The sequence below is a fragment of the Camelus ferus genome, chromosome 9, assembly GCF_009834535.1.
Source record: "Camelus ferus isolate YT-003-E chromosome 9, BCGSAC_Cfer_1.0, whole genome shotgun sequence".
Taxonomy (NCBI): Eukaryota; Metazoa; Chordata; class Mammalia; order Artiodactyla; family Camelidae; genus Camelus; species Camelus ferus.
In genome coordinates, this window is record NC_045704.1 from 45,511,604 (window position 1) to 45,538,963 (window position 27,360).

The 27,360-nt window shown below is 35.0% G+C and overlaps 2 protein-coding genes across 9 annotated transcripts in view; one reads left to right on the forward strand and one right to left on the reverse strand.

The window, feature by feature from the left end:
* The window catches only part of LOC116665792, a 29,340-nt gene extending 21,505 nt beyond the window's left edge, over window positions 1-7,835 (reverse strand). Inside the window, exons 1-2 of one of the 4 annotated variants that reach the window (XM_032486648.1) lie at window positions 7,187-7,829; window positions 4,225-6,500 (exon numbers count right to left, since the gene is read on the reverse strand). In XM_032486648.1, coding sequence (XP_032342539.1) covers window positions 5,961-6,500; window positions 7,187-7,252 — 606 coding nt within the window. In that variant the 5' untranslated portion in view covers window positions 7,253-7,829 and the 3' untranslated portion in view covers window positions 4,225-5,960. Of the gene's footprint in view, window positions 1-4,224; window positions 6,501-7,186 lie in introns of those variants that run through there. The other 3 variants (XM_032486649.1, XR_004322482.1, XR_004322481.1) reach the window with 3 other exon arrangements.
* Window positions 6,386-27,360, forward strand: part of NFAT5 (nuclear factor of activated T cells 5) — a 113,496-nt gene continuing 92,521 nt past the window's right edge. For 3 of the 5 annotated variants that reach the window (XM_032486635.1, XM_032486634.1, XM_032486636.1), the window contains exons 1-2: window positions 6,386-6,862; window positions 8,568-8,621. In XM_032486635.1, coding sequence (XP_032342526.1) covers window positions 6,790-6,862; window positions 8,568-8,621 — 127 coding nt within the window. In that variant the 5' untranslated portion in view covers window positions 6,386-6,789. The remainder of the gene's footprint in view (window positions 6,863-8,567; window positions 8,622-27,360) is intronic. The other 2 variants (XM_032486637.1, XM_032486638.1) reach the window with 1 other exon arrangement.

Consider the following 27,360-nt stretch of genomic DNA (forward strand, 5'->3'; position numbering starts at 1 on the left):
GCTATGAGAAATACACATCCATCAGATATTTCCTTGGATCATGTGATTACATGCTCCTTCGGTAACTTTTGACTGTGGAGATATTTGAACACTGCAGAAAAAACACCAAGTCTGTCTAGGAGAAATTAGAACCCATGGAGTGCGACATCTAAAGACAGCCCCCAACTCTGAAGATGAAGTTGGGGTGGACTCGCTCATGAGTAGTGATACAGATTACATCTTCTTCCGCTCTGGAGGAAAATCTACTGGAACAACTGTCCAGAGATGTTTCTCTCATGTTTTTCTCTTCCTGAACTTCCTGCCTCTTCATATTTCTCTTGTACCCCAAAAGAGACTTATTTAATAACTACAGAGAGCAGACAACCTGCTTGTTCCAGATGGCCCCAGTTTAGAAAACCAGGGCTAAGCACAGAGTTCCCTCAGCCTATCTTGAACCTGTCTTTTAAATGCTTTTGTCCTTGGTCCGCGCCTCCCAGAGTAAACCTTTGGTCCATTATTACCCAAATCTTCCATGAATGGAAGGTTTGCAAACTGATCTTCTTTAAAGACATTGTGACTGCTTTTTATTCCTACAAGCCTTTTTTTTTTTTCTCTTTTCAGAAGAATTGTTGGTCTTTAGGATTCTTGAAATTCTTCCACATTTAGTTACTATTAAAGTAAGTATGTAAAGACTTAAATGTTAATGTTTAAGTACATTTAGAGTGAAAATTGGGAATGTATGCTCATGTAGATTTGTTTCTTATCAATTTACTCTTTCACTGAATGTCAGCAAATTGTGCTTACTTGGATTTCCTACTGGTAAGAAGTAATTTCTTTTCTGGTTAGAGTTTTTGCTGCTCCCAGGCAACAAAGTATAAAGTTTCTTGGGTAATTCATGTGCAATGGCATTTGCTTCTCTGTTAAATACTTTTTTGATAGGCTAAGCCACTGAACTCCAACAATGAAGAAACTATTGGTGGATGTTTCAAATTTTGCCCATCATCTCCTTTTCTTCACTGATCTCAGGCTTTTCTCTCTCCCTCACTCGACATTTAAGCAGTTTTGAGTCCTTTTGGTTCTTATTCCTTAATACATACCCAAGGCCTTCTTTCCATTTTTTCAGTCTCTACCCTTTAAGGCCTCATTCACTCTTGGCTGTGTTCTCTTTCCAGGCCCTTAGCTGCCAATTTACTCTCCACACCTCTCCCTCTGTTACTTTCTTAAAATACAGCTCTGGGCAGGTCATTTCCCTCCTCAAAAACCTTCAATGGCTCCCCAGTGTCTAGAGGATAAAGAACAAAATCCTCGGTGTCATGTTTAAGGTCTTTCACCTCTGCCCTTTTCTTACTTTTTAAGTTTCTCCTTTCATCCTCTCCATCTCTGTACACTGCATCAAAATTCCTATAGCAATACATGGCTTATGAGAGAGTTTGTTTTATTCTGTCTAGGTGCTAAATTATGCACTCACAATCAATTATAATTTATTTAAGGCAAGGATGTGTTTTAATAATTTTGACTTTCTCAGAGACTGTACAACCAAGTGTTCACAATATAGTAGAGAAAGACCCATGTAATATAATTCACTGATAATTGCTATACCAACATTTTGAACAAAATGCTATGGGAACCCAGAGGGGAGAAAAATTAATATTACTTGGAAGGGTTCAGGATGAATTCACAGATGAACTAATATCTGAGCTGGACTTTGAAGGATAAGTAGGATTTTTGCAGGTGGAGAAACTGAATGAATAAATAAATGAATATTATTTCTAAGCCTCATATTTTATAATTAGATTCCAACACCTGTCGGTAGATCTCTTATGTGTTGCTTCCCACGTTTGGAGCAGTCCACCTTTCCTTATTCAGGTGAAACAAATGCTTCTCAGGTGGAAAATGTTATTTCTAAAGTTCGTCTAGTTTATCCAATAACTTCACCTTAGCCCTTCAACTCTAGGGCTTAGTTGTGGATGACCAATTCAACTATTTTATCATTGCATCCTTAACCTAAGTATTTAGCCATAATCCTCAGCAAACCTGAAAAAAGACACTGTTTCTTTGACCATCCATGGACAAAGTCCAATGAAGCCCAGGTATTTCTTGGAATATTTCTATCAACACATAATAGCTGTGATGCATCACAATGTAAACATTTGTAAAGTCATAACTTTGCCTGGCAACTATCTAGCCTCTTTTAACCACTTTAGGAAACTGGGGTTGGAGTGAAGAGGTATCAGCTGTGGGGGATAGTAAGCAGAGAAGAAAAAGTGATGTGTTAGGTCGTATTCCTTCCCCTTCCCCTCTATCAGCTAAGAAAGCAAAAGGACAATTTATTTCTAGACACCTGTACAGAACTCTAGCTTAGCACCTGTCACAATGTGTGTTTGTTTACAGGTCATCTCCTCCATCAGGCTGAGAGTTGACTTCTCATATTCATCTTTGTAAAATCTTCATGTTTCCTGCATCTAGCATTATTTCTGGAGCCCATTTGTGGAAAGAGGGAAGAGTGGATTTTCTTCCTATACAGGAATAGTTTTTCATCTTTTCTGGGTTATGGATCTTTTTCTCCCCCCAGAAATATTATGAAAGTTAAAGAACTTCGTCCCAAAGAAAAAGATGCATGTAGGTACACACTTGCAAAACTTTGTATACAAATTTAGGCAGATCACAGATGATTTGAAGCAAACCCATGGACCTCAGGTTAAAACTCCATGAAAGAGACAGGGTAATAGGAAATTGTAAAACCATTTCTAATTCATACTCTTGGTCACACTAATATCACAGCTGAGGTGAGGCTACTAGACTTAATAAATATTATAATTAGATAATTAGATGTGGAAAGAGCATCATAGCAAACATAGGTGATGGTATCAAGGCCAGTGGGAATAAGTTCTTGTGCAGTTTGCATAAGTCTAACCTGCCTACTGTTGGGATGGGATGACCTAGAGAAGTTTTCCTTTCTTGGTTTAATAGGCTAAGCAGTTTCTATTTCCCCATTAAAATTTCTCCTCCCTGATTCACCCTTCTTCGAATTCCTCTGGCATTTCTCTCTTTTCTCACTAAGTCCTCTTGATTCAGACTTATTGCAGTGTATCTCAGGACTTGCAATCATTCTAGATCTTGAGAGACTCAACTGGTTTCTATGAGACTTCAAATGAAAACTCTGACTCAGACCAACCAACTCATAAAGTGCTTCATCAAAGTGCATGAGATGCTTGATTATCAGATTTAGGCACTTTGAAAGAGGTAGGGAGTGAGAATATTCTAAACTCAACAGAAAAACTATCAAAACTAATTTCACCTTCAGAAATATTGCTGGAATATGTTCTAAGGGTGAAAATGAACACATAAACATAATCAAACAAGAATCTGGTTACTATTTCAGTGCAAATGCTGTCACTGCTATTTCCCACCGCTATCAATTCTCCATTATTAAGGAATGCTTTCAAGGTGGGACAAAGATAATTTGCGGTCTAAACTTTTTTTTTTGGTCTATGACTTGAATCTGGAAATTTTCCTTTCAGGTTTTGTGTTTGTTTAGCAGGTTCTCTACAATATACGTGTGACTAAAATTATTTTAACAGCCTTAATTGTACTACGATGACGAAGATTCTGTAGATCCTATGACAGCACATTCCTCTGTATGAGTTTATTTAATTCCTTTTCAGTGGTTGACATTTGAACCTCTTTCATTGAGAGTAGCTCCAGCTACACAATTCATTAAGTGCCTAAACAAGTCCAGGAGGGGTTAAAGAACACACCATCAATATAAAAACTGCCACTATATTGCATAATCTACACAACCTTGTAGGTGAATCTGGGTTCTTGGGAGATTTTAATCAAGTAACTGGGGAATGTGATATAGCAACTGGGAAGTAATATAAAGAAATTCTATTAACTACTAAATCCTCTTTATGTTTTGTTCCATGATCCTATTGTAATTTTCAGTGAGAGGAAATTTCCAAATTTTATATGCTTAAAGTCTTACTTTTTATTGTGTACACAGAAAGTTTAATGAAGATGTATGTTTGGGTGACAGAGTGGTTTTTAAAATAAGACAAGAGACTATTTCAAATATCAAATACAAGGGGGGAAGCAACTGAGACATTAATGACCAGAGAAGGAAATATCATAGGAACTTGAGGTAGCATGTAATTGATTAAAAACGCAATGACCAGATAGTTGTTTTTGGTAACCCTAAATATCATGTAGGTCATATTGTATTTTGTGATCAGAACAGAACAAACATTGTTTACTAATGAATTTATTTGTGTTTTTAGTCACTGGAATTTTAAGGACAAAATGAAAATCTGGGTCTTTATGCTATTGCAAAGCATGGCCATTCATTTAAACACTTTTTCAAAAAGCCTGTCTCTGTAAAAGGATGGGAGGTGGGTTTAACCACTGAATTTTCAAATATTCATTTAGATATAATCACTGCTTGATGCAGAGCTTGGTGGGGTGGGGCCTGAGCCCAAAGAATCTTTAGAATTCACAGGTCTAGGTCAAGTCACACTTTGGGGGACCTCTGTTCACTTTGCTCTTAGCTAATCAGGGGAAATCTGATTAACATAAACAATGACACATCCTTACTGGGGGAAAAAAATCACAAAAAGGCAGAGAAGTGTTGAAGGAAAGGGGAAGGAAGAGGCCTTGCCAATTTTCGTCTTGTTAATTAGGGTCAGAACAGCACTGGGGATTTCCTATACCCTAAATTTGTTGAATTATTACATAAGCCTGGGGAAGAGGAATACGCTCAGAGTGATTCACCCAACTTTTTTTTTTAGTATTGGGGTTCTGCCTGGTGCATTGCAACTTCCTCTCCTCACATTATTTATTGACTAATGGAGGGGAGAGGTCTCCAACAGGTGTTTACTCTTACTCAGATTCAAAAGCCTTGGCCTAGCCCTTGGCCTGTTGGGCAATGTGGGGTTTGAATCTTCCTCTCTCAAATGAGTGGGACTCTGACCAGTTTTGAAGGGACTTCCCTTGGGACTTGTTACAACAGCATACAGAGGTGATGGAGATTTGAGGATAGTTTCCTGTTCTGCTCTGCTGTTCTTGGGGTGGTTCTGAGAAGCTTTCTTACCTCTGACAGGAAGAAAATGTTCACAGGGCTGATTACTTACTTACTACACAGAATGCAGTGAAAAGAATTGAGCAACCTGGAATCAGATGTTCAGATGTTAAGATACAGAGATTCTGATGACACAAGTTTAAATTCTAGGTCTGCAGGTAAATCTTTGCAAAGGCCTCACCCTAGAGACACCTGCAGGGGCCCCCTGCTGAGAGCTTCTTCCCCCCATCTCCACCACTGCAAGTCCAGGTGAATTGTCCAAATTCCTAGGGGAAAGGCTCTATAAATTATATATATAGCAGCAGACTCATTTTTATGATTTGTAACTATCTTTGTAGATAAAATAACAGAATCGAAACCAACTGGCTGCTGGCATCAATATTCCACACAAGATTAAAATTGTTTCCCAAGTAGCATACCCTGCACTCCAATTGATATTTTAATAACTTGATTAAAAATTTCTCAGAAGTCTATTAGAGTCAGGAAACGGTCTGCGGTGTAGGTGAGTGAGGGTTTTCAGTTTTTGCAACGGAAACTTTTGGCCCCATGAACAGAATAGCAAAAACTCAATTAAAGATGTTCTTCCTCCCGCCTTGACTGGTCCAAAAGTAAAAAAATGAAAAACTATTTGGAAGAGCGGTGTTTAGGTTTGCTTGTTTCCCTTTTTCCTCTACAACAGCCACGTGGATTCACATGACTCATTTTTAAACCGACTTTTATACCCACTCCGAATAAACCCGGCCATCGCCATCCCAGCACCATCAGAATGGTTTTTTCCCCTCGCTTTTTAAAGTTTTCAGCCTCTAAAGGTTGGGGGAGGAGGGAAGAGAAAGAAGGGGAAGGGCTCAGGAAGGGGGAGAAAGTACTTTGATTAAAAAATTACCAATAACCCGAGGTTTTTACTATATTATCTGTCATTTCCTAATTGAGTTGGCCAACTCAACTTAGACACTGCTACGAAAACCCCAAAGGGATGGTGACAGTGCAAGCGACGAAACTCCATTCCCCTGCGATACCCCAAGCCAGTCCGCCCTGGCCGCCGGGTTCTGGGGTCCGTCTCCACTTTCCGCACACGTCCCGATTCCCCCGGTCGGTCTCCTCCGGCGCTCAGCTCGGCGCTGGGCCGGTCGCCTCCGGCTCGCCGCCACCAGGTCGGTGCAAATACCTTTTCTTTCCCCGGGGCCCCAGGCGCGGACACCTCCCAGCCTCCCTCCCTCCCTGCCGGCGGGGCCCTTTCCCGGCTGGGGAACAGCAGCCCCGGGCGCGGTGGCAGGAAGCGAAGCCCTTGTTGATGCTGTTCCGTGGCGCGCCTCCCCTCCCTCCGGCGGCCGCCCCGGCTCTTCCCCGCTCGGAGACACCCCCCTCCGCGCCTGCGCAGTGCCCCGCGGGGGGCGGGGCTCAGATTCCTGTCAGCGGCGGCGGCGGTGGCGGCGACCGTCAGTTTTCGCTGAGGAGAAGCAAGAAACGGACCCGTTGGCTCTCCCCTTCCCTTTCCCCGCCCTGAACCCCCCCTCCTGGCTCGCCGGGAATTAGTCCCCGTGGAGTTCCCCTGCTCCCCGCCGTCGTTTCTTCGGTCCTCGGTTCGGTGGAAGTCACTGCCCTCGAGGAGGAGGCAGCGGCAGCCGCCCTCGCCTCGCCGCCCCCGGTTCGGTGCCCGCGGTCCCGGAGAGGAGGTGCCGCCGCCACCGCCGCTCCCCCCCTCCCGCTGCCCTCGGGCCGGGCTGGGTCGAGCTGCGATGCCCTCGGACTTCATCTCATTGCTCAGCGCGGACCTAGACCTGGAGTCGCCCAAGTCCCTGTACTCGCGAGGTGAGTCAGGCTGGGGGCTGGGGCGTGGGGGCGGGGAGGCCTGGCTCGGGGAAGCCGGGGGGTCCCCGTCGGGGGCGGCGGCCCAGCCCGGGCCGGGATGGCCTGCCTTGGAGGGTAGGGAGAGGCCGATGGGGTCGGGTGATGTCGGAAGGGGCCCAGGAGGAGTGGCGGCCCCTCCCCCCGGGAGCCGCCGGCCGCGCGGGGCCCAAATGCCGTCGGCCCCGGGGTCTCTGCGGCACCAGGGGCTCTGAGCGTCCTTCGGTGGGTCCGGCCCCGCCACACTCCTCAAGAGGCCGGCCCTGGCCTCCCCGGCTCGGGAATCACCTTGGACTGGGCCCCGCGCTGGGGCCGGCGCGATATGTGCGCCGCGGCTCCTCTTACCAGGACCATCCTCCCCTGCAAAGTTGCCCCAAACGGGCGGCTTGGCCTGGAGCTGGTTCTGGGTGCAGGGTCACCATTTTCTTCCCCCTCCAGGTTGTTTATGCGCCGTGGTTCTACCCCCTTCTCCCTCCGGCCTAGTCCACTCCCTCCCCTTGTTGGGACGGCCCCTCTCAACCAGGCGTCCTTTCCTCGTCATCTTATTGCTGGAAAGAGCCCGAATTTTCTTTTTTTCCCCTCTCTCTATCCACCTCTGTGGCATTCTACTTACTTACTTCTCCGTTTCTTTTACAAAGATAGTGGTGTTCTCTCTGGATTAGTTTTACTGCTCTCCTGTCCCAGGGGTACCGGCTTAGGCACAGTCGCTGCCCTTTGAGAATTTTCTGTTTCATTGCGGTTCAGGGGCTCGTTGCAGGGAGTGGGCATTGGACAGAGCTTCCCATTTTAAAACTCTTTTGGCTAAGTCCTGAAGGGGATTCCCGGGATATAAAATATTAACACGAGCTGATGTCTTCTGGGGCTAAATTCCTATACTGGACACCACAAGAAAGTGTTAGAATAGGTTCCCTGTGCAAGGGCCATCAAACCACAACGATCCCACTGCACTCTTCATCACTTTTTAAATCACTGGAAGGGGGCAAAAGATAAACCTGGGCAATTAGCTATTCATTTAGCCGTATTAAAATTTTTTGTGTGTGCCATTGTGAACCTCCTTCCTGAGAAATTCAGTTTCTTCAGTTTTTGGTTTGATTTATCCATCCGCTGATTTCACCTCCTCCAAAAAGAGGGGCTTCAGCTTCTCCTTAGTTTATTTATGTCGTTTAAGTGAATCAGAGTGAGATGGTTTAGACTGACTATTGAGTTTGTACACAGAGTCCTACTTAGTAACTGTAGCCATTGTCTGTTGCTCTGATGGGTTTAGTTGGCAGTCACCATCCTGTAGAATGTTTTTCGGGCCACGTTACCTGAAGTTGTTCGGAAATATTGTAGTTTTGGTTGTCAAAAGGAAGAGACGTTATCAAGCGGTGATTCTTAGAGGAGGGCTAATGTGGTACAATTGGGTGCTAAAAATAGTCAAGACATTAACACCATTTGGGCAGTAATCATCAGATAATTTTCCATGAAACAAATGCTTTATGAAAGTCTAAGTTTAGCACAGAGACCAACATAGAGGGAATTTATCCTTCTTTTGCAGAGAACGTATTCACAAATACTTTAGCTCTTGAAAAAACATAACAGTTATATAAGAGATGTATGCTATCCTTGGCTTTTTTTATTTTTAAATTATTCAGCATAAAAAGTACTTAATACTTTTTGTGTTTTTCAGATTCTCTGAAGTTACACCCATCACAGAATTTTCATAGAGCTGGACTATTGGAAGGTCAGCAAAGTGCCATTTTAAAGCATGTTGTGTGAGTATGCAAAGGCTTTCTCTGAAATGGAGTTTAAATGAGAAAGTGTGAAACTTTGCAAACTCATACAATGTAGTTTTCTCCTTAAGAGCCTGATCCTTCTTTTAGGGCAGCTGAATGTTTCAGGGGATTTTGTTGCTGTGTTTGATGTCCTTGTTAGCTATTGTATCTGCTTTGAGAAGCTTGGAAAAAACCCCACAAAATCATTAAAAATTATGTGTTGACTGTTCTACTTTAGAAGTCCAGATCTTAATTCTAACTTTATACAAACCAAACTGAATAGGAAAAGGATCAAACATTAAGATCACGAATATAACTAAAATAGTGACAACAAACACATACTTAGTTTGAAAAGTCAGAATTTAGAACTTTTATATTGTGAGCATTTCAAAATGGTATATTAATTATTTATTACAAAAGCATTGATGCCATTACTATTCCATTATTTTTAAAGATAAGGAAAGCCAAGTAATAGAGATGATGGTTGAGCTATGCTTAGAAAAAAGGGCTTTGGAATGTTCTAGAAATGTTAATAGAATGTGTAGAATAATTTAAACAGCTAACAGTTACTTTAGAAAATTTTATTTTGTGTTGTTTTTAGTATTTGAAGTCAAAAAAGACTGTGTTGTTCTTGTAGTTTTTGAAGTGATTTCACATATATCATCTTTGAATTTTGTAATCCTGGAAGTTGGGCATCAAAGATACTGATTTCCCCATTATAGAGATGAGCAACCTGAGGCTGAAATTAAGGGACTTGGGGGAAAAAAACAGTTATACAGTAGTAGAAACAATGCTTTTGTGTTTTAGTTGGTGCTCTTTACCCAAAGCCAACCTGCCACTGTAAAATATATAGGTAACCAGAAACTTAAACATTTTATAGTCCACTTAAAAAAGGCCCTGAATATTTAAATTTTACTTGAATGTAGGTGTTTGTCTACCATATGCTGGTTTGGTATTGCAGGGGAAAAAGTGGTTTTTGTAATTAAGCTGAAGTTTGAATACCAGTTTAGCTACTTATTAGCTCTGTGACCTTGGGCAATTGATTTTACTTCTTTAAACTTTAATATTCTTTCTCTGAAAATGTATATAGTCTCCTAAATTTAGTGTGCTAATGTGTATGCAAATTCCTAGTATTGTGTCTGGCTTAATAAATGTTGGATTTTTTTCCTTTAGTGTCTGGTAAATTGTTTTAACTATAACTTAAAGCATATAAAATGTCCTCAAATTAATTATTGATTATATTTATACTTATAAAAAGCCCATAGACATATATTAGAGTGAAAATCAATAATTTGAGGTGAGGAATTTTTTGAAGTGTTTGTTAGTGAAACAGGTTTGTTGTTTTTATTTATATTGTTCAATTTGTGACCCTGTTGTGGTGTCATATTTGTCTGTACAAAAACTCATCCATTTTCTGGGCAACAAACCAGGGTGTCATAATCATAGAGATCAGGCAGCAGAAAGAGTTAATTATTTACGCAGATATTTTTAACAAGTTGATGGAAATGCAGACAACCATTTCATATGTATATTTAGATGTTTATGCCTGAATACTTTTAATAAGTTTTCATTTTAGTTGAGAGGATACTCAATTATTTAAAGTAAGACCACCTTTTACAGATTGTGTATAAGTTGTATAGTGTATAAGTATCAAGTATGTCATGTCCTTTTATATCTTTGACAGGGAATCATAAGAAAGTTATTTGCTTGTGTAATGAATGTATTTAATCTATGTACCTTATTTCTATTTTCAGCCTTTTTAATGGACATTTTAGAGAATACACCGAAGTAGAATAAAATGTTGAACCCCATATACCCATCACCAAGCTTTTTTTTTGGTGAGGGGGTAGGTAGTTAGTTTTATTTATTTGTTTATTTATTATTAAAATATATTTATTTATAAATGGAGGTGCTGAGGAATGAACCCAGGACCTTGTGTATGCTAAGCATACATTCTACTACTGAGCTATACCTGCCCCCCTATACCACTAAGCTTTAACAGTCATCAATGTATGTCTAATCTTGTTTCTTTTAACCTCGCTCCTCCCCCAAGCTGTGTTATTTTATAACAAATATCAGAGATTATAATCATTTCATATAAGTGCTTCTGTATTCTAGTGATATTTCTCAAATTGCTTTTTAAAATAGTCTTATTTTCTTCCAAAAATATATATATTTTAATTTATTTCAGCAAGATATACTACAGCAGGAGGCTGTGCTCCTAATGTATAGGAGCAATCTGTGCTAAAAATTGTAGGCCAGAGTTGGGTTCAAATCTTTGTTCCGATTTCTGTGTATGATCTCGACTTAGTCGTATTATCTTTTTGTGCTTCGATTTTCTCATCTTTAAATGGTGGCAATAATAATATCTTCATCATTGGTGCTATAAAGATTATTTGAGGCAAATTCATGTGAAGCCTAGTGCATAGTTAAGTGTTCAGTAAAAGCTAAATTTTAAAAAATTTAAACGGCAACCATCCATATAGTGCTTACTAAGTGCCAGGAACTTTACAAATATGAATTCACTGAATTCTCAGAACAGCCCTTTGAGATGGCTATTATTATCCCATTTTACAGTTGAGGAAGCTAAGGAGGCATAGGGAGTTTCAGTAAATTTACCCAAAGTCACACAGCTGGTGAGTTGTAGAGCCTAGATTCCAGTTCAGGTGGTCTCACTCTTAACTACTATGCTATACTGACTCCGTATGGTATATAATATGAAGTATTGTCTAGTAATATTTATGTATGTATGCTTTACATCAGTTGTCTAGATTTCCATCTAATAATTAAAAACTCAGCCCAGAGTGAGGATAATTTGTTATCTTATGATTTGTTAAATTTTTTACAGAAAATTAATTTTATAAATTAAAGTTCTTTTTTAGGAAAACGAGGTTGGAAAACCTGCAGTTGGGTATTTAGCTTTAAAAATAGATTCAAAATCTCTTTAATACTCACTTTGTTTGCATTTATCCTACATATCAATGCTTCCTTCTGCTCCCCACATTTTAGGAATAGGAAATTAGTTTTTTTTAATTGAGGTATAGTTGACGTGTTACATTATATTAGTTTCAAATTCACAATGTAATGATTTAATATTTATACATTGGAAAGCAATACCCATAATAAGTTTAGTTAACATCTGTTATAGTCTAGTCTAGTCACCCTATATAGTTCTGCTACTACCTTTTTATTTAATATGGTGATTGCCAAACAGTGGAAAAGGGGTCTAGCTATTAATGCAATAATACATAATAATAATGTTTCTGATGACCCCATTATTACATGTGAAACTCTTGATGAAATAAATAAAAGATACTATTGCAATTATCTTAAAAATAACTTGCATAGGAAAAATACGGGACAAAAATATATACAAGTTTTTACTTGATTCTATTTTTGCACTTTTTCTACCTTTTTTAAAGAAGATAGTTTGTGTACATTAAAAAAAAGTAAAATGGTTTATCCCTCTGATGTTCAGACTTGAAGGTTAGGATTCTTCTTTGGAGTTCCTAGAAAATAAGTTCAACTACAGAGAAAAAGGTACTGTTTCTTAGACTTTTTGTGTTAAAAACTGTTAATTTTGGCATATATAATTTGCCATATAAAAACTGAGATAAAAATTAAACTAAAGTAAACATATAAGAAGAGGTCATTCTAGAAACACAGAGATGTAAGATAAGATGGTAGAAAATCAGATGAAACAGGAAAAATAATACAAGCAAATTGGAAAAAATAGAGTAATAAAAACAATGGATTAAAATATTAAAATGCTTTTAAAAGTATGAATTAAGAAATTACATTAAATGTTTTCAAAAGTATGAGTTAAGGAATTACATTTGGATCGAATTAAAGAACTGGTTAAATAAGAGCTAAACACCAATATGATGTAGTCCTGATATAACTTAAACATTTAAGATTGGAAGATTTTTAAAAGAAAATATGAAATATTACAATCTGTTTTTTACTGGTTTTATGGAATATTTCTGAATTGTCACTAGGCTGATTTATTTCTCTTCCTAGGTCTTGTGTTAGTAAGGTGTTCATCCAAATTTTTGTTTCTAGGATCCATCTTTCTGTGATTTCCTGTCATTGTTTTATGTCTCTTCTTAAACTCTGCTTTTTATTTTTATTTTATTTTATTCAATACTAGAATTCTATTGGTTATTACAATAAGAGGATAGAAATTCATACTTAATCAGATGGGTCTTGGACTGCTCTTAATTCACTCCTGACTCTACTGTAATTTTTCCAGCAGTCCCCTAAAACTTGAAAATGATAGTACAGAAAAACGTTTTTTTTTCAGAAAAACATTTCTTACTGTGATCAATATTATATATAAAAATAGCCACTTTTTACTAGGAAAAATTGACTCATCAGATTACATTTTCTTTTAAGAATAATAAGTTATTAGAAAAAAATAAAGATCAGATTATTCTGAGACATCAGTTGGGCCTGATTATGTAGTGATAGAGGATAATTCTGTTAATTTTAGAGAGGTAAAGGACGTTTATTCTTCAATTGAAATGTTGCTTATAATGCTGCTGTCTTTTCTTGTTGCTAAGATTTTATTTCAAGTTGTGCAAAAGAGATTCACATGTCTTTCATTTGCTGTTTTAATAAAAACCGAGGTTAAAAAAATAAAGTATAATACACTAATTATAAAGATGTACTTGAATGAAAAGGTTGAAGTATTCTTTATGGATTAACTACAGATAATGATTTTAGCCTCCAAATACAATTGAAATCTGATGTAGTGATGAAGGAGCTATATTTTTGATGATTTGAGCTAAAGATGTGATACATGAGATTTTTCAGTTACTTTTATTTATTCTTAATAACTATTTAAAATAGATTTTTTCCTTGCTTTTATTTTTTTGTACTTACTTGATAAGTAGGTAATGATTGACTGCTGACTAACCATGAGTGTTTATTGCTTCTTTCCCACTCAGAAATGTTATGGTTAGTCCTTTAGTAAATTTGGTAGTTGGTTTTGAAAGTGAGACAAGAACAGAAGAGTTACTAAAAAATAATGAGCCAAGTTGTTGATTACTCTTAATCCCTTATAAATTTAGTTTTACTTAAAAAAAAAAAATCTATGTAAAGCAGTCTTTGTAGGACATGTTAAAAGAAACAGTGCTGGTAGTTAAAGAGAAGAAAGAATAATAAATTCAATGTTAGTGATAATTGAAAACATTTTTTGAGCAATGTGTGTGTTACCAGCATTTTACAGATATTTTCCACCTTTAGTCCTCAGAAGAATCCTGTGAGACAGTATTATTATCCCTGTTTCATAAATGACTAAACTGAGGTACAGAGGGATTCACTAATTTTCCTAACATCACACAGCTAATGGAGGAGGCTGGAATTTGAAACTTGACTATTTTACCCCAGAGTTTTGAGTTTATACTGACTCTCACAGTACAAATGTGATAATTTGGCATTTGCACTGAGGTCCTAATAAGATTACCACTACTGTTCAAATGGTATAAAAAGAGTACTTTTTGTAGATTTCTTTCGCTTAACAATTCCCATAAAGTAATGAGAGAAAATTTGTAAGCTACACATAAAAGTTAGGAAAGATTAAGATGATGACTCTTTTGAGGAGTATTTTAACACTCAAAATTAGCAAATCATTGCCTGGCTTTGGTGGGTGTCTTTAAGATGTAGCTGAAGCACCCTGCTGGTTGAACTGCCTCTGTTTTGACTGACAATGGTGCTCAGAAGTGAAAAGTGGGGGAAGGGTAAGCAAGCCACCATCTAAGGAAAATTGCTTTAAAAATGAAGGATACCATGGAGCTCTTTATTTCTTTGGTGGTAGTTTTATGGAAGCATAGAAGTCTTTGCATCCCATTTCTGATGGCATGTTTCAGAGCCTAACTAAACTTGAGAATAGATGAGCAACAGAAAAAGCAGTACTAACATAGAGCTTTGGGAGTTCTGTTTCTTGTTATGGTTGGTGTTTGTTTCTGAACTTCCTGAAAAATCTGTGTTAGGAAGTAGAAATTTTGGATCTTAATTGTAGTTTAGCCTTAGGCCACTTTGAAAATCGTATAAGTATTTCTTTTCTTCAGCAGAGACATTATTGTCAATCTTGCTTACCTAAGAGTTGTGAGGAAGTCACAATTGAAATAACGTTAGAAGATTCTGAAAACTATGAAATGCTATATGAATAGTGATACTTCGCATATGGCCTTGTTAATTTACTTTGGTTCTTCTTTTCCACTCTCTCTCTCCCTCTTTTTCTTTATCTTCCCATTCTACCCATGTCTCCATTTTCTCATGGTACTCTACATTTTGCTTGTTGGTTCTGCTGTTACTTCTTGTATCTTTTCTCTCTTTCTCTTTTTAAAAAAAGACTCCATCTTTATAGAGGTACACAGGTACACCCATTTTAAGTGTTCCTTGAGTTTTAAACAAGTATGTTTGTGTAATCACTAGAGACAAAATAAAGAGTATTTCAGTCATCCCATAAAGTTACCACTTGCTCTTTTGTAGCCAGTTCTGCCTACTCCAGCCCCTGAGGCAACTACTAATATGTATCTCCTTACCATAGATTAGTTTGACCTTTTTTTTTAGAATTTCATATAAATGGATTGATTTATACAGTACACACTGACTTACAGTATACAGTGTATACTCTTTTCTCTTTAACTTCTGTTGTTCAAACACTGTAACCTTCTAAAAAGGAAAGTTATTTTAAGGACATAAAGGTAATGAGGTTTTTTTACTCTCTTATATATTCCTATATTCTATAATGTAGCCATGTGTAGTTTTGTAGAGTTGGTTTTTTTAAGCTTAGGTGCAAGTATAGGTTACTAAGTCTTAATATCGTTACTTATTCATTCACTGAGAATGAATTTACACATATATCCTGGCCACATATTGCTTATAGTTTAGGAGAAGAGATTATATGTGAATAAACAGTGATAACACAGTTTTAAAGGGAATGGAGAATGAAGTTAATATGAAGTTCCTCTTTATTAATAGGGAAGTACTTTTGTGCAAAGTATACCTGAGCATATAGTTTGCGCTTGTACTTAATAATTGTAAATTGAAGTGTAAAACTTTAAACTTTCTTCTAAAAATAGTTTAAGTCTTCAAAGGGTTATAGAGTTGAGGATTATGTAGTGGGTACGTAATTATTTATGCTCTGATAATTTCTGTAAGTTAAGCATAAAGGTAAAAACAGGATATGAGCTTTCTGTTCCATACAAGTGAGTACTGTCTTGTTCTTAACTGTGTGTCATAAATACTAATTTTGGATAAAATTCACCTTTGCCCAGTAATCATATATACTATATACTATACTGCTAGTTTGGACATTAGACATTAAAATACTTTTGTTAAACAATGTAACAGAACAATTAAATGTTTGTTGATGGGGGCTTGATTAACCCTTAAGTATTTGTTTTAATTAAAGTTTTCTTTGTAATTGTCTGGGTAAATCAATAAAACACCTTGTGTTTAAAAGTGTGTCTTACAGCAGTGAAACATCCAGACATAGGCTTAAGCGAATAAGCAGCTATCTTTCTCAATAGAGTTGTAATTAGAAGTCTTAGAGAATTTTTTACTGTTTCTCTTTTTTTTTTCCCAATTTTTAAGTAGTAACTTGCTTGTTGGGTTTTCATTCTGAAACAAAGATTTTACTTGAAAAAAAAGTGCTGCAAATTGGAGTTAATGATAATAAATTAATGGTCACAAATATAAATATTCAGTTTATAAGCACCAGGATAATGGACAGTTATGATGACTTTAGAAATACTGTAAATTAAAACTTAACTGAAAAAATTTTTATAAAATTGTATTGTGAACTCTAAGACTTTTCTATTTTTCTTTTTCCATTTTTATTTTTAGATCATACTCTAGAATATTAGGCTAATGTAAAATGAATGGGAAATAGCTTGAATTTTATGATTTTTTTGAATAACTTTCCATTTTTTAGTTTATTTTTACCTATAAAATTGAGTATAGGATGAAAACATATATAATATTAAAAAAACATACTTCTGATAACATGACTAAATTCCTTCAAAAGCCTCATTATTATTATTATTATTGTTATTTTTAACTACGTAGTGAAGTAGTGGAAGAACAGAAAGTCATTAGTTACCTAAATTACTACTCTTATAGTAAATGTAAATAACATGTTTACTGTGTAAAATACAGTTAATAAAATAAAAAAATAACTTTCTTGAAAATATTTTTCTATCAAATTTCACAAGAATGGATAGAATGATCATAAATTCTACACAGAAGAAAATTTAGTGCATACTGAATTGAGATGAACAAAAGAGTTGAAATTGAAGAGTATGAAGTACTTTTCTTAGAAATTAAAAATGGTAAAAATAATAATAAGCAAATCAAAAAGTCCCACATATCTATCTGACTTGTGAATAAAAGCCCAATTCAAAAACATGCATTGCTTAATAGCTGTGTAATTTCAGGCAAGTTACTTAACTTTTCTCTACTCAGTTTGTTCTTCTATAAACTGGAAATAACAGACTCAAATTTGTTATGAGGATTAGATGAGTTAATATTTCTAAAACACTTGGAATAATGATTGGCACATAGTAAGCACTATGTAAGTATTTGTTAAATAAGTAAAAAATGCATATCTAGAGGTAAATTAGTTGGCAAACATATTTATTTAAGATGTAGCAAGGAACCAGGATTTTATTTCTGAATACCCAAATCAGATGTTGCTAAATTTATATACTCAGGTTTAGGCATTCACAGCACTATGTTGTGCAGTGTTTATCTTCCTAAAATACAAATCTAATCATACTGCTTGATTAAAAATCTTTTAATGGTGTCCATAGGCTTTGAAATCCAAATTCTTAAATACCTGGCTCCTGATTATCTTTTATTTTAATTGAGATGAAATTCATATAACATAAAGTTTATATTTTAACCATTTTAAAGTATGTAATTCAGTGGGTTTTAGTCCATTCACAGTGTTGTGCACCCAGCACCAATATAGAGTTCTAGGACATTTTCATCACCCCAGGAAGAAACTCCTTACTCATTTAGCAGTCATTCCCCATTCCCGTCCCCAGGCCCTGACAGCCACTCCTCTACTTTTTGTCTCTATGAATTTGCCTATTCTAGACATTTCATATAAAAGGAGTCATACATTATGTGGTCTTTTGTGACTGACTTGTTGCAGTGTTTTCAAGGTTCATTCATGTTGTAGCATGTTATCAGTTTTTAATTTCTTTTTATGGGTGGGTAATAATCTGTTTAATGGATCCGTACCACATTTTGTTTATTCATTCACTTATTAGTTGATGGACATTTGGGTTGTTTTGACTATTATGAACAATGTGCTGTGAACATTTTGTGTACAAGTTTTTGTGTGTCCAGATGTTTTCATTTCTATTGAATATATACCTAGGAGTGGAATTGCTGGATCATATGGTTACTCTAGATTTAACTTGTTGAGGAACTGCCAAACTACTTTCTTCAGTAGCTCCACCATTTTACATTTTCAGCAACAGTGTACGAGGGTTCTGATTTTTCCACATCCTTTCCAACACTTGTTATTATCTGTCTTTTGTTTATTCATCTCTAGTGAGCATGAAGCAGTGTCTTGTGGTTTTGATTTACATTTCCCTGACGACTAATGATGTTGAGCATCTTTTCATGTATTTATTGGCCATTGATATATCTTTTTTTAAGAAATGTCTATTAAAGGCTTTTCTCATTTTTAAATTGAAATATTTGTTTTTTATATTGTGAATTGTAAGGTTTCTTTATATATACAAGTGCTTTTTATATACATGATTTGCTAAAATTTTCTATTCATTTTTATGTCTATTCTGCCAGTAACATACTGTCTTGATTACTATAGGCTTTGAAATTGGAAAGGGTGAGTCTTCCAATTTTGTTCTTTTGCAAAATTGTTTTGGCTACTCATTGTCCCTTGAATTTCCATTTGAAATTTAGGATCAACTTCTGAATTTCTGCAAAAAAGTGAGCTGTGATTTTAGTAGGGATTGCACTGAATTTGTAGGTTAGTTTGAGGAGCATTTCCATCTTAATATAGTATTCAGTCTTACTCTCTATGAACATGGGATGTCTTTCCTTTTATTTAGGTCTTTGTAATTTCTTTCAACAATGTTTTGTAGTTTTCAAAGTATACATTTTACACTTCTTTTTAAACATTCATTTTTAAGTGTTTTATTCCTTTTAATTATTGTTTTTAAGTGTTAATGAAATTATGGAAATAATTTGAGAAAAAGTCTCTCAAAACCTAGGAGAGCTTTAGTATTAAAGTACTAGATAATGCCTGTGTTCAGGAAAGAAAACCCAAACCATGGTAATATAATTGTAAAATATTAGAATCAGCCATAGAATTAAAGCAGCAGTAAACTATTAAGAACATTTAGTAAAGTCCAGTTTTGTTTAAAAAGTTATACTGGATGGTATTTTTCTCAAGGACAGTGACACCTTGCATTCTCATAGCATCTGGCAGAAATGCTTTCTATCTGAAAGGTGCTTGATATTTTGAATGAATGAATAAATGAATGAATACCACATCCAGAAAAGAAGGAAGGAATGGTATTGAAAGTCTTGAGAATTGTACTCTAGTTATATATAACCATGTAGAGAGCTTTAATTGGAATAATAACTGTGTTAAAATGACTACAGATGAAAACCTAGGCCTTTAAAGAATTGGAGCTATTTAATCTGTAAAGACAAAGGTTTAGATAATTCAGATGAAAATAGAGGTGGATTTGTTCACTATACCCAGAATACTCAAATAAGAAAATTCTCTTGATGCTTGAAAAGGACAGCTCTAGGGCAAAATGTATGACTGTAAAATAGTGAGCAAAAATTCTCTTCAAGGAACTTTTGTATGTTACAGAATCTAGTAGAATCTAGAATGGTTAGTTAAATTAATAGATATTAGGATCATCATGGATAATTAAGAAAACTAGTTGTGACCTTAGTTTTATGGCATAGATGTTTGGTGCCTTTATCAGAAAATATAATTGTTCTCAAAAGGACTTCTTTTTCCCCTCTGTGTTTTGGAGGTTTTTTTTTTTTTTTTTTTTTTTTTTAAGTAAGGTGGGCCTCAATAAAAAAGTTTTCAAAACTCTGTACCCCAGAGAACAGAATAACCAGTTAATATATGGTGGTTGTAGAACTGGAAATGGACCTTTTTATTCAACATCAGTTCTTTATAACCTAGCTTTCTCAGCTCTTACTTGGCATACTTTCCTTGGGACTTGAGTAGAGTGAATTCTGTGTGTGGGTGTGAGGACCACTTCTGTCAATCTCTGTCCCCCATCAACTACTAAATTTCTCTTTTAATCTTTAACTGTTATTTCCTAGGAGCAAATTTCACTTAAAAATATGTCAATGGGAAGTAGGACTTAGCAATATTATTTATAGATACATTCTAAAAATATCTATGTCTATATCTATATCTATATCTGTATCTGTAATCTCCGTACACCTTTCGTGTGCAGAAACACTGTATGGAAATTTTTTTAGCCTTTAATTTCGACTGGTCCTAGGAACAATGTGGCATCTAAAACACTGATTTGGGACTATACTATATACCATGCTTATATTATTGATTTCATTCGTATAATACCAATTCCAAACTTTTGGAATAACTGTGTTAAGAGTTAAGAATACTTTAAAAATATTATTTATTTCTTTCTGCTAGCAATTAGTCTTTGAATTATGAGATTTTTAAGTCCAGAAGAGTTGTTTTTTTGTTTGTTTGTTTGGGGCTTTTTGGTCATTTTTTTAAATTAAAAATTTTATTGAGATGTAATTGACATGTAACATTGTATTAGGTTTAGGTGTATAACATAGTGATTTGATATATGTATATATTGTTATATGTGTTACATACAATATGTATATAAACTAAACAATAAGTTTAGTTAATATCCATCACTGCATATAGTTAACACTTTTTTTTTCTTGAAATGAGAACTTTAAACATTTACTCTTAGCAACTTTCAAATGTACAGAATGGTATTGATAACTGTAGTCACCATGTTGTATGTTACATTCCAGAACTTATTTATAACTGAAAGTTTGTATCATTTACCCACCTTTACCTGTTTTGTTCACAACCTCCATGGTCCCCCACCCCACCCCCCAACCTCCACAATCACCAATCTGTTCTATGTATCTATGAGTTCAGTTAAAAAATTCTTTTTATTCCTCATATAAGTGAGATCATACAGTACTTGTCTTTGTCTGACTTATTTCACTTAGCACAATGCCCTCAAGGTCCATTCATGTTTTTAAATGTCAAGATTTCCTTCTTTTTTATGACTGAATAATATTCTTGTGTGTGTATCACATCTTTATCCATTTATTTGTCCATGGACAGTTAGGTTGTTTCCATGCCTTGGCTAGTGTAAATAATGCTGCAATGAACATGGGAATGAAGGTATCTTTTCAAGGTAGTGACTTTGTTTTCTTCAGATAAATACCCAGATGTGGAATTGCTGGATAATATGGTAGTTCTAGTTTTGATTTTTTGAGGAACATTTATACTGTTTTCCATAGTGGCTGTACCTGATTGGCATTCTTGAGCATAGGAATTGATTGTATTGAAATAAAAATGTGTTAGTTAAATGAGAGAAATATTTAGAAATATTTATGGTTGGCTATAAACAAACACAATATGAAGAGCCTGACTACTTCATTTTACTTATTAGGACAGTAATCAGTATATTTATATTTCTCTATATTTAGTTCAATAACAGCAAAATATTGCTTGTGCTATTAAACATATTAGTTTAAGTTATATTTAAGAACATACTGACTTTAGTATCTTTTTCATAAACATTGCTAACCATATAAATGTTTTAGTACAAAAGCACGGATACAGTAAACTATATAAAATATTGGTAAGTACATGAAAAGATTTTCACTGTCATTAGTCATTAGAAAAGTGAAAATCATAACTGCAGTGAGATACCACTTCACACTTAGGATGTCAATAATCAAAAAGATGTATAATAACAAGCATTAGCAAGGATGTGAAGAAATTACCTCACACACTACTGGTGGGAATGTAAAATGGTGCAGCCACTTTGGAAAATAATTTGATAGTTCCTCAGAAAGTTAAACATAGAATTGCCATATACAGCAGTCTCACTTCTAGATACATACCCAAGAGAAATGAAAACACCGTTATGCATAGAATCTTGTGTATGTATGTTCATAGCAACATTGTTCATAATAGCCAAAGTATGGAAACAGCCCAAATGTCCTTCAATTAGTGAATGGATGCATAAACAAAATGTAGTTTTGGAATGGTATTTGGCCATAAAAAGGAATGAATTACTGATACATGCTGCAACATGGATGAACCTTGAAAACATACTAAGTGAAATAAGCCCATCAGGAAAGACCACATATCGTTTGATTCCATTTATGTGAAATGTACGGAATAGGCAGATCTATAGAGGCAGAAAGTAGATTAGTAGTTCTTAGGTGTTAGGGGGAGGAGGGAGATTATAGTTAACGGGCTTAGGGTTTCTTTTGAGAATGATAGAAATGTTCTAAAATGTATTATGGTGATGGTTGCACAACTCTGAATATACTAAAAGTTAAGTGTCCATCAGCAGAAGAATGGATAAATGTGGTATATACATACAATGGACTATTATCCTTGGAAAGTAATGAAATTCTGATATATGTTACAACATATTAACCTTGAGAACATAGTCTAAGTAAAATAAGCCAGACACTTGAAGGACAAGTATTGTAAAATTTCATGAGGTAACTAGAATAGAGAAAGAAAGTAGAATAGTGGTTACCAAGGACTATGAGGAGAGGTCAATAAGGAGTTATTCTTAAATGAGTACAGACTTTATGTTCAAAATGATAAAGAAGAAGTTCTGGAAATGAATAGGGTGATTGTTGCATAACATTGTGAATGAACTTAATGCCATTGAATTGTAGAGTTTAAAAAATGGATACTATGGTAAATTTTATGTTACATGTAATTTACCACACAAAAAATATGTTGAAAAAACAAAAAAAATTTTTTAAGAGTCTGAGATATACTTTTTTTCTAAAAAATAAGACAGGTAATTGTATGGTGGCATATGGAAAAGAGACTTCATTTCTTCATTTAACACAATATATTTTAGTTGTCTAAATCATTTACATGCGCTTTAAATGTAAGTAGGCTGACCTAAACACCACTGAGTTTGCTAACATATTGGATAATCAAAAACAAAATTTTGATGAGCTAGACTACACTACAGATGACTTTGTGAAAAATTCAAAAAGTAGATGAATTAATCTCATTTAGATTGGAAATCATTTTGACTATTAATATGCATGGTTGACTCATTTTGTTGATTTCAGGACAGCAAATGTTTATTTTTAATAGAAGCAAGAGAATTGCAGTTTTCCAGATTTTCCAAATGTCATATAATTGTGACAGTGAGCCTGGAGGAAGAAAACTTCATTAATGAAGTGAGATACCCTCATATAGCTATGGAAACTATAAACCCTGCTAAGTCTCAAAAAGGTGTTCCCTTTTATTTATATTATTAATTAGACATTAGTAGAGGTTAACGAGGACCCTAGTTGACTGTTAGATCAAATATATGTATAATTGTATTCATCAGAGGGCCTGGGTAAGAGGCATTGTTTGGTAGTTTAGATTTGTTTGGTGTGAACATTTTAAAGTGCTTAATGTATTTTTCTTCTATTTGTTATGGTCCTCAACTACTAAAATACTTTCTGTATGAAAGGATGTTTTCTTAGATTATTGCCACAGCTCAAGTTTTAAGTTTGAGAATGAATGGGAGAACATGAACTTGATTCAATTTAGTGAAGTTAAATTATCTTGCCCAATATTTGTGTGTTTACTGGTAAATGCATGTTAATCTGTATACAATTAGCTTTTATGAATCAATGTTTTTTAGTATAAATTAGGCACTTTGGTAATTTACAGTAATTTTTGTCAAATGACTAGTGCTTTTACCAAGTACTAATTTCCTGCTGGATGCCCTGACTAACCTATAAGCTTAGTATTTCCCCTAACTATAGAAACAAACTTGCTCCTAAGAATACTTAAGATTAGGTCTGTAATCATTTGGTGGAATTATAATGGCTGCATGAGGTAACAAGCTACAGAAATGAGATGGCCACTAATTCTAAAAATAGGTAACCTACAGCTGAAAGATAACTACTTAGTAGTAGTGTTCTCACTGTACTTGTTCTCTTTTTTGTGTTTAAACCCAAAGTGCATTTTCCTTTAAATTTAGATGTGTTTTGTTCTCTTATTCACCTATACTAGGAAGTATTTCCTGAACTTGTTAGGCCTTTTCAAGAACATCAACTGTCAGTCAATTACATTTTGGAATCTCCCAAACAGATTTAGAAGTGAAATTTATCAGTCCTTTATTGTATGAACAAAATGAAACAGAAAACGTGAACTATGAGAAGTAAACTCTTTTGGAAAAATAATTTTAGTTTTGATCCTATAATATTGCCCAGAAGAGAGAACCCATCCATTGGAAATGCTGCATTAAAGGGAAATTGGTAGAAAAAAAGGTTCTAGGCTTTCTTTCATTAAGAACTGTTTGAATATTCACCACTGTTTAGTTCTGGAACAAAGATGGACCAGAGCATTACAGGAAGAGTCCTTCTCAGTGTTCTGGACCTCTTCTTTTCCTACTTCCTTTTTAGTAGGACATTGTTCATCTACTTGTCCATTAATTGCATATTGTAGAGATCATGGATTGTAGTAAACATAGCTCTTCATTAAGGGATTGGATGGTATGTCCTGTGAGAAAAGCACCATTTTAGCAATCAAATGTGGACATACTACATTAGAATGGGTAAGCAAACCCACATTTGGATTACTAAAATTCTTAAATGTAGATAAAACTTCAGCTCAGAAATTCAAAGTGTACAATTTGATCAAAATAAGAGTAAAAAAATTACCAGTTAAAATAGCTAGGAATAGACAGAGTAAAAAGCAATATCCCTAATTTTGGTATTCAACTGAAACTGAATACAAACTTCAGGTTGTGGAATCTACTTCGGGATGATTCAGATCACTCCTTTGAGTCTTCCAGGGTAAGACTCTTGAATTCCAAATCCAGGTAAAGGAGGTGTCTTTTTTTTTTTTTTTTTTTTTTTAAATCTGCAACTGGAAGGTACTTTTTGATATTTTGTTACTTTGTTTTCCATTATCTTTTCTCTGTATGTTTTATCTTTCATCATAGACGACTCTGACACCCGAGGTATCTGAAGAGTTCCTCACTTTGGCATTTGTATTTTTAATGAGTGCTAAGTACCAGGTGACCAAGTATTCTGAAAGAACCAAAAAATTGACTAATCTATTTTTAGGCAGTTAGGCTATGATATATAACAAAGTGAATTACTAATAATTTTAGGTTTGAGCATTTATTAGAAAACAAAAAACAATTACTCAAAGTTCAGGATTTTCCAGGGAGAGGCTTTTCATAAAAACAACAATATTATTTTTTTATGTTAGTTGATTTTCTGCTTGTAATTATTGGAAAATTGTCATTCACAGCTACTTTGTTTTACATTAGAAAACTATATGGAGAAATTTAACTTTTAAAGTGGTTTGGATAATCATATTTTAGGTTTAATGTTCTATAAACTTCAGGTTGTGTTCTATATCTTTTCTAGCTTTTTTCCTCCTTAGCCTGACAGCCTAAAGTTTGTCTTATTGTAATTATTTTTCAATTTTGCTAGACATATTTTTAAATGGCTACCTTTGGGCTAAGGGTATATAAAAAGACATTGAGTCTCTCAGTGTCTTATAGGTGAGTTGTTTTATAACATTTTACTCAGGTAATTATGCTGTATTTCCTCACTCATAATTTCTCCATTGAAATAAAGATCACACAGAAGTTATGCTGTGTTCTCTGTTTTACAGCAGATCCAATTCCAAAGTCTAATGCCAGACTACATAGGAACATTTCATATCCCACCGTGGGGCCAGTGTTCTTCTTGTTCAACAGCAATATTCTTGTGTTCAGGCTATACAGAATTTAAAAACATTGAGGCACTTTGTAAAAACTTTTCTTATTCTCTTTACCATATTCTTTCCCATAATAATATATTAATAATATAGAGAGGGCAGTTAGTGTGTGTAGTGGTTAAAGATTTGGGCCTTGAAACAAGATTGCCTCGGTTCAGGAAATATTGTTCACTAGCTGTGTGGCAGCTTCGACAAGTTCATTGACCTCTCTGTGCTTCATTTTCCTCATCTGTAAAAAGTTATTGATAATAGAGCTTACATCATAGGGTTGTGAGAATTAAATGAGTTAATATAAATAAAGTGCTTAGAATGGGTGCCTAACCTAGGCTACTTAAATTGCTATTATTATTATTGGAATATAGTTTGTACATATTTTTTCAAAAGAAATAAAGAATTACTTTTATTTTGCCATCATTAGTGCCAAAGACAAAGGGGAAGACATCACATTTTAAGTAAAGCAGAATAAATATCAGTATTGTTCTTTTTGACATTTGTGTTTATGGCCATATTTCTTTGGGTGATTTCTTGATTTATCTGATTGTAGAAATTATAACAGTGTCAGGGGGAGGGTATAGCTCAGTGGTAGAATACATGCTTAGCATGCACAAGGCCCTGGGTTCAATCCCCAGTACCTCCATTAAATAAATATAAATAATCCTAATTACCCTCTTCCCCCCAAAAAAGAAAACAAACAAACAAAATAAAACAGTGCCAAAGTTTCTTGGGTTTGAAAACAATAATTTGTGCCAGTGCAAGAGCAACTGTACTGCAAACCATCTCTTTACTAATGATTGTACCGTCCAGAAGTATATGGTTTTTAAGTTTCTGTTTTCTTATTCTGGGTGAATAAGATGAAAGGAAAAAGCTTTAGGTAGTTGGTTCCAGGCTGACTACCATGGAAAAATTACTTTTGTATTTTATTTGTATTATATATGCAGTTTAGTTAATCTAGAGGCACCTCTGTGGTAGGGGGAAAAAAGTACAGAATTTGTAAGTAGGAAACATAGTATATTTAAATACGTTTCACATTTTGTTAGTCGAATTTCTTTTTATCCTCATTTCCTCTTTATCCTAACAGGATTATTATGAAGTTTATATGAAATGATGGTTTTCATTATGCATAATGCTTTAAACATTATTTAAATATGAATCTCCAGTTTGCTTCAGATGGTTTGAGAAAAAGTTGAATATATATTGAAGAGTAGAAAGTTAATTTCTCAGGACAAGTTATTCTTTTTGGGTATTTAAGATTTAATAGAAATTTTTTAAAAATTGAAAAACTTTTTTCAGATTATAATAAAATTACACCTTTTTATGCTTGTTACAAAAATGTTAAGCCATTGTGAAAAGTTTAAAGTGTGTAAGTGTAAGAGGAAAATAATATGCAATCCTATCATACAGAGATAACTAGTGTTCACACTTTGATGTACAGAATTGATGTACAGTATATCATTCTGTACTTTTCTTCTTTTCTGTGCATCTGTGGACATTTTATATTTATTTTTCTAAGTTAGAATCATACTTTTTCTCTTAGAATGTTTTTAACACCACTCTAGTAAATGTAGCATAATTTAGCTTTATTTTTTATTATAAAAATTTCAAACAATATAAAAATATAACAAATAAAGTAAAAATCACAAAAATATCAATCACATCTCTCATAGATAACCACTATATTTCTGTGCATATATATT